The sequence below is a fragment of the Desmodus rotundus genome, chromosome 6 (assembly GCF_022682495.2).
Source record: "Desmodus rotundus isolate HL8 chromosome 6, HLdesRot8A.1, whole genome shotgun sequence".
NCBI classification, from domain to species: domain Eukaryota; kingdom Metazoa; phylum Chordata; class Mammalia; order Chiroptera; family Phyllostomidae; genus Desmodus; species Desmodus rotundus.
Genome location: NC_071392.1, coordinates 82739380 through 82754675, shown reverse-complemented (window position 1 = coordinate 82754675; position 15296 = coordinate 82739380). Strand labels below are relative to the sequence as shown.

The 15296-nt window shown below is 43.1% G+C and overlaps 2 protein-coding genes across 2 annotated transcripts in view; one reads left to right on the top strand and one right to left on the bottom strand.

Annotated features, from left to right (window-relative positions):
• The window catches only part of FMC1 (formation of mitochondrial complex V assembly factor 1 homolog), a 394222-nt gene that overhangs the window by 346658 nt on the left and 32268 nt on the right, over positions 1-15296 (bottom strand). The gene's annotated exons all lie outside the window — the stretch shown is intronic.
• The window catches only part of KIAA1549 (KIAA1549 ortholog), a 133828-nt gene that overhangs the window by 106490 nt on the left and 12042 nt on the right, over positions 1-15296 (top strand). Inside the window, exons 18-20 of the mRNA XM_053927387.1 lie at positions 82-399; positions 6312-6358; positions 11694-11851. Of these exons, the coding sequence (XP_053783362.1) occupies positions 82-399; positions 6312-6358; positions 11694-11851 (523 nt within the window). The remainder of the gene's footprint in view (positions 1-81; positions 400-6311; positions 6359-11693; positions 11852-15296) is intronic.

The window sequence follows — 15296 nt, the reverse complement described above, 5'->3', positions numbered from 1 at the left end:
GGCCCTAGAGAGAGCTTTGTTTTCAGGTTGCCACGACACTCATGTCTGATCCTCCTCTCCCTTGCTGTTTCCTCGCTCTAGTCCGACCCCGACCTCCCAGCAGATGCGCAGACGCCGTCTTCTGCTGAGCTGGGCCGCTACCCAGGCCTGCCCTTCCCGGCCCCCCAGTACGTCCCGCCCCAGCCGTCCATCGAGGAGGCACGCCAGACCATGCACTCCCTCCTGGACGATGCTTTTGCCCTGGTGGCCCCCAGCAGCCAGCCCCCCAGTGCTGCAGCTGCAGGCTCTGGGGTCCCAGCCGGCCTGCCTGTGAACAGCACCCCTTCCCGGGAAGAGAGACGAGCCACCCAGTGGGGGTCCTTCTACAGCCCAGCTCAGACGGCCAACAACCCGTGCAGTGTAAGTATGGGCCTTCCAGCATTCTCTAGTTTGGAGCTTTGTGGATTCTTCCCCTCGAAGTCCTTTCACTGGGTTAAACGCCAGTGGGAGCTGCCACCGTCTCCAATCAGGATTATGGGAAGAACTTCCTATTGTCTCCCTGCCTCTGGTCTTGAATCTAGGATGTCGGGGTGGTGGCTGATGAGTAAAATGCTGTTTATTGGTGTTGATCAGGCCAATGCACTGAGAAGCCAACACAAGATGAGTCCTCTGGGTGATGGGAGGCCTTGTATCGGTGACAGGTGTACAGCATAGTGGTTGGACAGTCACATACTCTACATAGTGATCCCTCTGATATTTTCTTTTTTTTTAAAATATATTTATTGATTATGCTATTACAGTTGTCCCATTTCCCCCCCCACTCCACTCCATCCTGCCCACCCCCCCTCCCTCCCACATTCCCCCCCTATAGTTCATGTCCATAGGTCATATTTATAAGTTCTTTGGCTTCTACATTTCCTACACTATTTTTACCCTCCCCCTGTCTATTTTCCACCTATCATCTATGCTACTTATTCTCTGTACCTTTTCCCCCCTCTCCCCCTATCACTCCCTTAATGACAACCCTCATGTTCTAGTTGTTTGCCTAGTTTGCTCTCATTTTTGTTTTATGTGTGGCCGTTAATAACTGTGAGTTTGCTGTCATTTTTACTGTTCCTATTTTTGATCTTCTTTTTCTTAGGTAACTCCCTTTAACATTTCATATAATAAGGGCTTGGTGATGATGAACTTCTTTAACTTGGCCTTATCTGAGAAGCACTTTATCTTCCCTTCCATTCTAAGTGATAGCTTTGCTGGATACAGTAATCTTGGATGTAGGTCCTTGCGTTTAATCTTGGGTAATGTAATTATGATGTGCCTTGGCGTGTTCCTCCTTGGGTCCAGCTTCTTTGGGACTCTCTGAACTTCCTGGACTTCCCAGAATTCTATTTCCTTTGCCAGATTAGGGAAGTTCTCCTTCATTATTTGTTCAAGTAAGTTTTCAATTTTTTGTTCTTCCTCTTCTCCTTGTGGCACCCCTATAATTCGGGTGTTGGAACGTTTCAAGGCGTCCGGGAGGTTCCTAAGCCTCTCCTCATTTTTCCAAGTTCTTGTTTCTTCATTCTTTTCTGGTTGGATGTTTGTTTCTTCCTTCTGGTCCACACCGTTGATTTGAGTCCCAGTTTCCTTCGCATCACTATTGGTTCCCTGTACATCTTCCTTTGTTTCTCTTAGCATAGGCTTCATTTTTTCATCTGTTTTTCGAATAGATTCAACCAAGTCTGTGAGCATATTGATAACTAGTGCTTTGAACTGTGCATCCGATAGGTTGGCTATCTCTTCGTAGCTTAGTTGTATTTTTTCTGGAGCTTTGAAGTGTTCTGTCATTTGGGCCTTTTTTTTTTTTTTTTTTTTTTTTTTTTTTTTGCCTTGGCCACCACTTTTCTCAGCTTATGACATGATCCTGCTCCGTTTACCTATATGGTTTTTGCTGACGAATTTTAGCAGCAGTCTTTCACAGATTGGTTCATAGGTGTTGGAGATGAACGGTTCCGTGCTAATGCCTTAATGTACCACCTCACCTAAGAATTTCAGCCTGTAGCACGATTTTTATAAATGTTCTTACTAGATGGTTTTCTCATTGTGGATGTTACCCTTATGTATTTTGATGAGAGTGATAGCAGTTTGATGTAGTAGAAAATGAGAATCATTGGTCGTATCTGTGCATATCCAGTACAACTTCAACATGTTTATAAACTGGTCATGAAGATGCTGTTTGTTGCCAGGAGGAGCCTGGTCACCCTTTGTTGGCTGCTTCTGACCACACCCGAAACTACAGGAGTGTGGGTTTCTTTCTTTCTTTTTTTTTAATATATTTATTGATTACGCTATTACAGTTGTCCCATTCCCCACCCCCCACTCCACTCCATCCTACCCACCCCCTCCCTCCCACATTCCCTCCCTATAGTTCATGTCCATGGGTCATTCTTATAAGTTCTTTGGCTTCTACATTTCATACACTATTCTTACCCTCCCCCTGTCTATTTTCCACCTATCATCTATGCTACTTATTCTCTGTACCTTTCCCCGCCTCTCCCCCTCCCCTATTGAAAACCCTCCATGTGATCTCCATCTCTATGATTCTGTTCCTGTTCTAGTTGTTTGCCTAGTTTGCTCTTGTTTTTGTTTTAGGTGTGGTCGTTAATAACTGTGAGTTTGCTGTCATTTTTACTGTTCCTATTTTTGATCTTCTCTTTCTTAGGTAACTCCCTTTACCATTTCATATAATAAGGGCTTGGTGATGATGAACTTCTTTAACTTGGCCTTATCTGAGAAGCACTTTATCTTCCCTTCCATTCTAAATGATAGCTTTGCTGGATACAGTAATCTTGGATGTAGGTCCTTGCGTTTAATCTTGGGTAATGTAATTATGATGTGCCTTGGCGTGTTCCTCCTTGGGTCCAGCTTCTTTGGGACTCTGAGCTTCCTGGACTTCCTGGAAGTCTATTTCCTTTGCCAGATGAGGGAAGTTCTCCTTCATTACTTGTTCAAATAAGTTTTCAATTTTTTGTTCTTCCTCTTCTCCTTCTGGCACCCCTATAATTCGGATGTTGGAACGTTTCAAGATGTCCTGGAGGTTCCTAAGCCTCTCCTCATTTTTCCGAATTCTTGTTTCTTCATTCTTTTCTGGTTGGATGTTTGTTTCTTCCTTCTGGTCCACACCGTTGATTTGAGTCCCAGTTTCCTTCCAGCATCACTATTGGTTCTCTGTACATTTTCCTTTATTTCTCTTAGCATAGGCTTCATTTTTTCATCTAGTTTTCGAACAAATTCAACCAATTCTGTGAGCATCTTGATAACCAGTGTTTTGAACTGTGCATCCGATAGGTTGGCTATCTCTTCGTAGCTTAGTTGTATTTTTTCTGGAGCTTTGAAGTGTTCTGTCATTTGGGCCTTTTTTTTTGTCTTGGCGGGTCTGTTACTTAAAGGGGCGGAGCCTTAGGTGTTCACTAGGGCGGGGTAATGCTGGTGGCTGCGCTGTGACGCTGTAGGTGGGGGAGGGACCGAGAGGGAGCAATGGCGCCCGCCTCACTCTCCACCAGACTCCAATCTTTCACTCCGCTACCCACAATCAAACTGGGCTCCTCTGGTGCTGGTTCCCGAGTGGGTGGGCTTGTGTACGCCCTAGGCCCCTATGGGTCTCTCCAACGACCTCTCCTGTGAGGCTGGGAGTTTCTCCTGCTGCCACCCCAACCCCTCTGGGGCGTTTTCAATCAGAGGTTCGAGGCTTTATTTCCCTGAGCTGGAGCCCTGGGTTGCGTGGTGTGTTTCACTTCCCGCCCTTTGTCCGGTTTATCTGTGCGCGAATGTGGGGCCGCGGGGTGCTACCTGCAGCTCTGCCTGCCCTGTTCTCTGCCACTCTGAGTCTGGCCCTCTCGGTTTACCTGCGCGAATGTGGGGCTGCAGGGTCTGCTAGTGGTCACTGCCTGTCCTGTTGGTCCCACACTCCGCCAGTCTCGGTCCCGCCACGGCCACGCGAGTCCTCTCTGCCCCGGCTGCCCGTCTCCACCCCTCCTACCGGTCTGGATGAATGTTTATTTTTTATTTCCTTGGTGTCGGACTTCCTTGCTGTTCGATTTTCCGTCAGTTCTGGTTGTGCGAGGAGGCGCAGTGTATCTACCTACGCCGCCATCTTGGTTCTCAGGAGTGTGGGTTTCAAGGTGCCTTCAGTTAACCTTGACTTACCATCTGGTGATGTTTTTGCTCCTTTCTGCCCCCATAAGGGTTTAGTTATGCATTAGCGAGTCAGATTGCTCGTTAGGTAGTATCTCTGCCTCTCTGAGAAGAGTTAACCTCCCTGGACTGTTCAGTAGCAGGTGTGGGTACCCAGGTAAGACATTTACAAGCAGGCTCATGCTAGACCCATTAACCGTTTGGCTTACCTCTCTTGCTCTGTTAGATGGTTCTTCAAAAGAAGGGATACGTTAAAATGTGACTTGGGTTGACCTAGCTGATCAAAACTTTCAAATTCTATTTTGTCCCTCAAACTTTTATACAGGTGAGACCTGTTTGAAGTGATGAATGTACACCATTCTGTCTGCGGCATTTTTTAACAAAAACTTTTTCACTGGGGCACACAGTGTCTAGAAAAATAACCTTTTCTGACTACAATAGAGTTGAAATGCCCAGCACTACAATAATAAAACACAGAATGGGCAGCTGTTCTTCACTGTTTTCCTTTTAGTTTATCTCGTATCAGACGCCCTGAAATCCTGACAGGTAATCTGCTAAGCCTTGATCTTTTTTGTTTTGTTTTGCCCATGAATATGTTTTAAAAATTCAAACTCTACTGAATAATCCCTTCCCATTCTCAGATTTCCCTTTAATTATTTAGAAAGACAATTGAAGCTTCTTTTCCTTGTATTCCTCTCTTCTTCCACACCCCCCTTGGCCTATTTTATCTCAGTTGGGGAACTCTACAGCATTGTGGTCTCTCTCTCTCTGCCAAGGGGATGGGAACAGGGAGGGTCAGGAGGTGAAGGAGCGCCATCACAGCTTCATACCTAATAATGCCTTTGGAGCTGTGTGAGGTGTGGAGCTTGTTCTGTCCATGCTGTAAGGAAACAGGCCCACCCAGGGGGGCTGAGTAGCTTGGCCATTCTGTCTGACTCCAGAGCATGTACATTTTCAAGACAATAGAAATGGAACTAAGGATGAAAGTTCGGTGTTGGGAGCCACGGGCAATGCGGTATGGTAGGTAGTTAGAAACGTGGTATTTGGAGTCAGAAAGACAAGTTTGGAGGAAATCACTTCACTTCTTTGTGAGTCGGTTTCATCTGCAAAACAGTGGGAGTGAGCCTTGTTCTGGTGTTCCGGTGGGCCTGAGCTCGTGCTCACACCGCGCCTACTACCAAATACTAATTCGGTGAATGGCAGCTTGAAAAAAGAAAAAAAGGTCTAATATTAGAGCAGGTTCGGAAACAAGGCTGACTTAGTAACTGAACTTGGAGCTCCTGATCCTGGATAAGCAATTGGTTCAAACTGACTGGAGTTGGGGGGACTCTGTCCAGAGTTGCTGTTGTGCTAAATGACTGGATTCTAAAACAATGATTCACAGTTGTTGAAATGTTGAGATAGGAGGATTGTGTGTGTTGGGGTTAGGGTATGTTGATCTCATGAGGAATGCAACACAGATATGTGTAGATGTGCACATGTTTCTTCAAAGCTGAGGCTGTATGGTTTTAGTCAAAGAGCCCTTGGTTAGCTCGCATTAGCTCCAGGAAAGAGCTGATTGAAGGATATGGAGGCATCCTACAGAATTTCAGAGCAAGTTGCAGGGCTGGGCCTCCTGGAAACGAGAAGACGGCCAGAATCCGAAAGTGCTCACTTCATGTTTAAGGGCCTGATTGCTGGTTCTTTATATTCTTTCTCGTTTTATAACATGCTTCAGCATTTGCATCGTTGAGTTTCTTCAGTGTATTTGAATTGCTACTGGGCACCCATTAAATCAGGCAACTATTGTGGCCGAGGTTGATAGAGTCACTTGTCATAAAAGTGGGCCACTCCCATCTGCCTTTTTAGCAGAAGATCCAGGTTTATAGAGAATGAGCCTGTAAGGAAGAGCAGGCACAGAAATCCTGTTATTTATAATTTTACTAGAGACAGAAAGGTCTAGAAATAAGTTGTGTGTTTTTTAAAGTCTGGGAGCCCAGTTCTCCAAACAAACTCCTGGCATTACTTGATGGCAGAGTGCCCCCAAAGCATGCTAACTTTTTATGAGAAAATAATTCTCTTGAAAGTTGATCCCATAAACCTAAATCTGTAAGTTTGCTGTTGTCACCTTCTAATAAGCACTGACTGTTAATCTTCATCTTCCTTTGGATTTCTTCCAGAGATACGAAGACTATGGGATGACGCCCCCAGCAGGCCCATTGCCAAGGTAAAGTTTTCAGGAGAAAATGTATTAGGACTTCCTCATGTAGGCTGTTTTTTAAAACATTCAGTTCTCTAACTCATTTTTGTAGCTAATGTGAGCAGATGCAAAACTCTGAGTTGCATTTTCTCAATCTAACCAGAAGAGGAGAAAAAAGTTAGAATTGAAGTTCTGCAAACAGTGATGCCAGACTAGGTAGTTTGCAGAGGACAACTGGAAAAGTTAGACAAGGTTTTAAAATAAAAATACAAAACCCAGAGAGCTAACAGGACAGGGAAGTGGTATGGGGCCGAGATTTAGCAAATCCAGAGAGGTGGCCCAGCCTTCGGGGCCGATCTCTCCCAGGGGCACCGGCCGACATTGGAGGAGGCGGCTGAGAAGCTGAGCAAAGCTTTTGACAGGCTTAGGGGGCTGGGGGGACTAGGAGGGGAGGTCCCTGTAAACACCCAATGGTTTGGGCTCAGACCCTTAGGGGTCCTTGGAGTCAGGGTTAATGGAAAGTAGATAGGTCCCTACAAGAACTAAAACTCAGCTTCACATGATCTCAGGCCCTGATTGGTTGAGGGGACCAGACATTGTGCGTCCTTCCAGCTGCCTGGCTGAAACGAATGTGATTCTCCTTCACAGGAAGATGGTATCATATTAGGCCTCCCATTACCCTTTATTGTTTTGTATGAGGTCGAACACACAGACAGACGCACACAGCCTGGCATAGGTGTCAAAGTTGGATTTGAAAAACGACACTTGGCTTACAAGAGACAGGAGAATATAGAAAGGATGTAGGAAATGTGACCAACATGATTAATCAATTTGACCTACTTGACACAGATAGAACATGACTCAATAACCACAGAATACGTATACTTTTAAAGTATAAGATTTAAAAAATTTTTACCATTTGCTGGGCCATGACAACTCATAACAAATTTCAAAGAATCAAAATCACTCAGAGTATATTTGCCGAGTACAGTAAAATGGAGTTAGAAATCAATAATAAAAGAGAACTAGAAAGTCCCTATATGTTTGCATATTAATGAGTACCTTTTCTAAGTAACTATGGTACGCTGAAGATATCAGATTGGAAATTAAAATGTATCTTGAAATGAGTAATGAAAATACAACATATCAAAAGTTGTGGGATGCATTGAAAGCCATGTTTAGGAGGAATTTGATCTCTTAAATGCATATATTTGAAAAGAAAAAAATGGCTGAAAATTAATCATTTAAGCCTCCATTTCAAGATGTTAAAGAAAGATCCAGTTAAACCTAAAGGAAGGAGAAGGAAGGAATAATAAAAATAAGAATAGAAATCAGTGAAATGGAAAATCAGTGCCATAATAGGATGAAAGAAACTGAAAGTTCTTTGAAAACGCTAATAAAATTGATAAACCCCTTTGGAGAACTTGATCAAATCTTTAACATTATCAGTATGAGAAATTAAAAAGGACCTATCAGCTCAGTATTACAGAAATGAAGATGACCTTAACAGATTTTAAAAACATTTTCTGAACATATTTTTATTAACAAATTTAAAATGGAAAAATTCCTCAAAAGGGAAAACCTGAATAATCATACGACTATTAAAGAAACTAAAACTATAATTAAAATTCTTCTCACAAAGAGAACTCTGGGCCCAGGTGGCTTCAACAGTGAATCTTACCAAACACTAAGGGAAGAAAAGATGCCTAAGTTACCGTACAGATTCTTGTGAGCAATAGAAAACAAGACCGGCATAACCTTAAAGCCAAGTACAACGTAAGGCCAAGGACATTGCAAGAAAGGAAACACTAAGGGCCAGTTTTGCTCACGAAGACAGATGCAACGAACTCAAAACTAAATATTAGCGAACATATCCAGCAGTATGGACAAAAAGATACCATATCATAACCAAAGTGGATTTATTCCAGCAGTCCAAGGGCAATTTAGTATTTAAAAAAAATCAATCCATGTCATTCACTACGTTGAGTAGAATAAAGGAGGAAACTTTTCATTTCAATAGATGCAGCATTTGATAAAACTTAACATCCATTTATGGTAACAATCTTGGCAAACAAAAACTAAATACAAACTAATGTAATAAAAGTTATTGGGGAAATGTAAAAAGTTCTTCCTCTGAGACCAGGAGCAATACAAAGACGCCTGCTTATGTTACTTTTATTAACTGCCCTGGGGAACCTACCCAGTGTAATGAGGCAAGAAGAAGAAAGATGAAGGAATTCGAAGAGAGAAATAATACAGGACTATTCACAGGTGATAAAACTTTGTAGTAGAAAATCCCAAAATGTCAATACGTAAATTGTTAGAATGAAGAAAATTTTAGCAAGATGGCTAAATAGCAAGCTAGTTAAATTGTGGGGTGGCTGGATACGAGATCAGTTTACAGAAATGTTTTATTCATGTTTATGAGCAGTAGGCAGAAAATAACAAAATGTAAAGATACTATATAAAATGCCATTCGAAAATATAACATACCTCATAATAAATATAACCAAAGTGATTCAAGCCCTCCAAAGAAAGATGTTCATGGATTGGACACCCAATATTTTAAAAATGTTAGTTCTCCTCAAGTGATCAGCAGATTCATTGCAATCCTGTTCAAAATCTCAGTAGCTGTTGCTTTTTTAATTCATGGAAACTGACAAGCTGATTCTAAAATTTATGTGGAAATGCAGAGGACCAAGAATATCCAAGACCTCTAAGAAAGAAGAATAAGATGTTAGGACCATTCTAAATATTACAAATTACTGTCAAGTAATTAAGACAGTGTGGTGTTGCTGTAAAGCTAGACAAATAGACCAGTGGGATAGACTATGAAGTCTGTAAACAGACCTACACATGAGTGGACCATTGATTTATTGAAAAGAAGGAATTGCAGGAAAACCATCTCAGAAATTATACTCAACTGTCCTTCAATGACCAGGAGTCACCCAGAAGTAGGAATGTTCTATCCGCTTCCTCTTTCTTTTTTCTATTAGTTTTCTGTATTCTCCCTCATTTTCAGGGGGGGCTTGTTTTATTTCTCTGTGACTGCTCTCCCCTGTCCAGGCACTGCTTTGTGGTCCCAAACCAACAAAAGCAGAGGGAGCGCATGGTGCTCAGGTGATCCAGGGGAGAAGTGAATGACAGGGGACTGTGTGACCTGGTTCACCCGGTTCAGTTCCAGTTTATACCTGTTGTCCAGCATACTTATTAATAACTACCACTCTCCAGAGTGTTCTGGTTTGGATAATCAGCTTTACGGTCACCCAGGTTAAAGGAATCCAGAGTATGTGGATCACACTGAAGGACCTGAACACACACGTCAGGATAAAAGGGCTGCAGACGTAGGCAGGAGGGGGCTCGCTGACTGCGGCCAGGTGGAAATCATGAAGTAGAGGTGGGAGCTCGTTCACGGGTGGACGGTCCAGAGAATACAGTGAGGTTAGGTGAGCCCCAGGGTGCACACTTACCTGGTACTAAGCTTCAGGTCTGTCAGGACAGGGATGCCAGATAATGAGTCTCTGAGGTGCACCCGAAACGGCAGCAGTTCTTGAAAGCGAGGAGTGTGGAGGGCCTGGGTTTCAGCGGCCGGGATCCTCTGCAGAAGTGACACTGCAGGGAGGGCGAGTCGGCCACTTTGTCACTGAACTGGGGGGGGGGGGGGGCGGGGGGAGCTGTGGATTACTGGTTGACTGCTATTTGCAAAGAATTGTCCTTAGACTATCTTTTTTTAAATTCTTGCCTTTCTTTAGGGGATTGGTTCTTAAGTGGGATTCTGAGAGCCCTGGAGAGTCCTTTTGCGACCCTTTCAGGGGGCATATGAGGTCAAAACTATTTTCCTAATAATACTAAGATGTTATTTGACGTTTTTCGTTGTGTTGACCTTTGCTGTGAGGTGCAAATGCCGGTGCCTTAGTGTCAATCAAGACAGCGGCACCAAATTGTTTGAGTTACTGTATTCTCACCACTGCACAATCACCATTTCCAAAAAACAAAACAAAACAAAACAAAAACCCCACGCCAGTTTAATGGTAGCATGTCCTTGATGGTATGGCATAGTAAAAGTGATTCATTTTATTAAACCCAAACCCTTGAGTCTTTGAGCACCTGTGTGACAAGAGAGGAAGTACATATAAGCACTGTGTCGAATATGGAGTTGCGAAGGAAGAGCCGTGTTCAGGTGCGCGCGTTGAGAACTGACCTGACTGCCGCCACGTTTTTGCTTGAACCAGCAACTGGCAGGCATCGTCGGCCAGACCTGGGTGTCTGGCAGACACTGGCTCGGAAATGACCAAGGCGGGCCTGTCACTTCAAGAAAAACAACTGACAGTGTCTGTTGCCAGTGATAAAATTGAGCCGTCAAGTGAAAAACCAGAGTTGTGGAAACTTTCGTCCACCACCTTGAACTTGACAGTGTCCTAGTACTTCAAGACTCCACGGATGAGCTCGGGGGTGATATTAATGAGTGTGATTTTTTTAATAGCGTAAAATGAAATGTTTTAGTATCTAGAAAGTCTGTAGAACACAGTAAACCAGTATTTTCCAAATAACCGTGCCATAAAATCAGGCGTGGGTCCAAAGTACGAGGTAGACCAGTGGGTTTTAATCTGACAGAATATGAAAAGTTCGATGGTATTGTTTCACATTCCACATTGCCACTAGCCCTTAAAAAAACTTTGTGGAGTTTTGGTGTGGTAATGAAGAAGAATATTTATCTGAAATACATTTAATATCGCTATTTTAAATGTACTTTTAAAATAGTATTTATCAATTTCTCAGTTTTAATTTCAAACACAATAAATATCTATAGATATAACCCACATAAATAAAAGGGCTTGGGAATCCTTGGTATTTTATGTGAATGTAAAGGGATTCTGAGGCCCAAAAGTGGAAGAACCCCTGCTTTCGAGCACTGGTTTTCAGCCTCCATGAACCTCAGGATCATCAGTGGAGCTTTAAAAACGACTGTGTCTGGGTCCCACCTCTGGAGACTCTGAACCGGCCTGGGGTACAGCGTGGGCATCGGGGCTTTTAAAAGCTCCCCAGGCGATTCTAACGCGTCTCCAGGCTTGATAACTGCCCCTTTAGTCAGACACAGGAGGTGAGCCAGCCCTAGAACTTGACTGCACCTTCTTTTGACCTGTGAATGAAAGCATTTCTCCTTCCATCATCCCACAGAGATTTTTCAAGCATCAGCTAATTCTGACCTGAGGCCAGGAGACTCAGCAGTGAGCAGATAGAAAATGGACAATGAGCCAGTAGACCGATAGGTCTTACTTTTCCAGGGGGCTGAGGGTGCACCTAATCAAATACAAGAGCTGGGTACAGTGTGGTCCTGATGCTTGGTGTGCTTTGCCTGCAGACCTGGTTTTGGCCCCGGTTTGCTGCAGTCTTCGGAGCTGGTGCCTCCCGAGCCCCAGCAGCCTCAGGCATCTGCTGAAGCCCCGTTTGCTGCCCGAGGGATCTATTCTGAGGACATGCCATCGGTGGCCCGGCCTCGGCCTGTCGGGGGCACCACAGGTACGTGTGGTATTTAGCTTGCATTTCTGAACTGGAGGACACCTGCTTTTTGGCTAAATTCTGGCAGAGTGTGCTCTAGACTAGCCAGGGTATCAGCATCCCAGGGTTCAGCAGCCTCTTCCACTGGCGGGAGCTGCTTTCCCTGCCATCTTGGTGTGATGCAGGGCAGGGGAGGTGGGAACACAGGGAGGGGCTGAGAGCCCATGGCTGACGCCCACTGATTCTTTCCTGAATCAGCATCTCAACTGCGTCCCTTGGCCTGGAATTCACAGCACACTTCTTCCAGGGAAAACAGTTCTATATTTTTTTTTTGAAAAGGAAAGAAATTATTTATTTAAAAGTTACACAGACTTAGAGTAATGACTTAATGTCTTCAATAAGATACTAAAGTCCTTTAGAATACCCACAGATGCACAGTCCTTCCCTCTCCCTGTGCCCAGTCCGCGGTACCGTATCTCAGGAAAAGAAGTAGAAGTCCATGATTCAGACTCCTGGCACCATCAGCTGTGTGGCTGCCGCAATCTCCAGTTAATCCAAAGCCATGTGGCACCTTCTCATGGCCCACCAGCAAGAGTCCTTTCTTCCCTTTCTTCCTGGCAAAGTCTCTCCTGCTGCCTAAGCTGTATGGCAAAAAGAAGCACTCCAAAACCACATGGTTCTCTCCTCCAAAGCTGCATGAGCCTCTCCCTTCTTCCCCAAAACCTCGTGGTCCTCCCTCTTCTCCTTCAGAACCGTGTGGTCCTCTCTCTCTCTCTATTCTTACAGTTAAACTGAAAGATCTATTTCAGAGCACTTGTTCTGGCACTTAAACAGGTATTTGTTTTAAAGTGAGCACTTTTGCAGCTTTTAAGAAGCAACTCTGAAAGTTGCTGGACAGTGATTAGGGGGAGATTTTTGTTTATTTGTGGGAGGGTGCAACCACTGATTGCTTCTTGAGCCTCACCTCCCCCTTTTTTTCCCCTTCTACCTTTGTTAATGTGATCATCTTCCCTTTTAAAATTTTCTCATCATTTTTTTCATGCCACTGTGCCTGAGTCTAGCTGTCTTCTGCCTGCTGCCAGACACGAGGCCTGGGGGAAGCTGTGGCCACATGGAACTGTTCTAGTTCCTTTCTGTCCCTCTTTCCAGCCCTCATTAAAGAACAATCTTAATATCATTTGTGGGTGACCAGTGCAGCCCTTTACTTACTAATTCAACAGTGAAAACTCACTTTCTCCAAAGTGGTCTTCTAATTCATGCTCAGACTTTTAAGTATTTGCATACAGCTTTTCTTTACTTTTAGTATTTAGGTTTCCTTTAATTACCTGTTGAAATTCAAATAAAAATCAACACTGTAATATCTCCATATAGGAAATATAAGCTCTCAGCATATGTTTTTAAAAGAACATAGTTCAAAGTGTCTAATTTCTGGAAAATTTTTGAAGCCAGAGAGAAAATAAATTGTGTTAAATTTTTTGTTTCAGAAAATTCTAATTGTAGCCCGACTGGTGTGGCTCAGTTGATTGGGTGTCATCCCACAAAGCGAAAGGTCACTGGTTCAATTCCTGTTGGGGCACACGCCTAGGTTGCAGATTCAGTCCTGTTTGGGGAGTGTACGAGAGGCAACTGATCAGTGTTTCTCTCTCATATTGGTGTTTCTCTCCCTCCCTTCCCCTCTCTCTAAAAATATATATACATGTATATGTTTTTTAAAATTCTAAAAATTAGAACTAGTTGATTTGAGAAACATTATGCATAATTTGGTTTACTAATAAAAGTATAATATTTAGTACATTTAATGTAAAGATACAGGATATTTTTTTAAAGATTTTATTTGTTTACTTTTAGAGAGAGGGGAAGGGAGGGAGAAAGAGGTGGAGGGAAGTATCAGTGTGCAGTTGCCTCTCTTGTGCCCCTTGTTGAGGACCTGGCCTGCAACCCAGGCATGTGCCCTGACTGGGAATTGAACCAGCGACTCTTTGGTTCATAGGGTGGCGCTCAATCCATTGAGCCACACCAGCCAGGGCCAGGATGTTTTTTTTAGACCACAATTAAAATTTAGGGATTAAATCTCTTTTCATGTATTCATTTTTGTCTTTTTAGAAAAAGAGCTCAAACCACCTGTATTTTTGAGATGCATGTCACGATTTAAAATAATGAAAAGCCTCAGAATTTTGGTGAAGGGAAAGAGAAATAATGTTTTATGAACTGAATGTCCTCAATAATGACATCTAGATAAGAAGTAAACATATTTTCAGAAAATTAATGGAGAAGAAAAGAAAAAGATACATTTGTCTTAAAGTCTCCTGGGAGTTTTGCATTAACGTTTGAACCCAGAAGAAATTCTCATCAAGTTCAGTAGATGCTTGATGTTTGAGGGATTTCTCCTGACATCTTATAAGCCCCCAAATTTCAAACCTTACACTTGACTTCCCTAATCGGTCCAACAGAAGTATAAGTGGACCAGCTACATGATTCCCTGCAGACCCACAGTGAAGGATGCTGCTGGTGGTTGACAAGCAACACCCAGCATGCTGAGCTGATTCCTGCATGGCAGTTGGCTAGTCCTCCTCACCTGTTTACCTCAGATCCTGTCTTGTACCCCCCCCCCAAGTTACAAATTACTGTTTTATGTGTCACAAAACATGATCTCATGAATTGTTGGTAAGCCGTATTTGTGAATGTTGTTCCGTGTTCCTGAAGCACGTGTGTAGTTTAAGATGCTGAGCTCTTACTGTTTCTTGTAGAGCTCTGCAGGCTCTGAAAAATCCTCAGAGTTCTCTCTCATCTAGCTGTGTTTTCTTACAAGAGCTCAAAGTCACTCTTATTTCCCCTGTTCATTTCTTCACCCTCCTTTTTGAAGACTGAAGCTTTAAGAAGAGGGGCCATTACATGTCAAATGATGTATTTTGCTATTTTCTGACTTTCTGGAGAATATACACCTTTATGATGCCATCAAGAAGCTAGGTTAGGCCAATTCCAAATTTGCAATAATTGGTGGGTATTATCCATGGTCTCCTAGGCAGTCCTTGGATTTTGCATTGTCTGCCTGTCTCCTAAACAAATAGCATAGCCTGATGCCCGACAGGGTTTTCCATACCTTACAGGTGCTGTGCTTTGCAGTAAGTCTTGTTTCTTCTGTTAGTTGTGGCCTAGCACATATTCCAAACAAAATTCAGACCCATTCATTTTTAATCTACAAGAATATAGAAATTATATGTATGAAACATGTAATGAGGAAGTTATTTTCTAATAATTTCTAATGATGGACTAAATTGTGTAAAAATTAGTAGTGGAAAAACATTAAGATATACTAGAAGAGTTCCCTTTCTGACTATGTGAAATTATCGAACATGTATGTCTAAAAAAATTACCAAAAACAAAAGGAAAATAGTACCTGGGGAAGGTTTGCAGCAGATATAACCAAGAGGTATTTTTGTTACAGAGATGGCTCGCGTAAATTGAT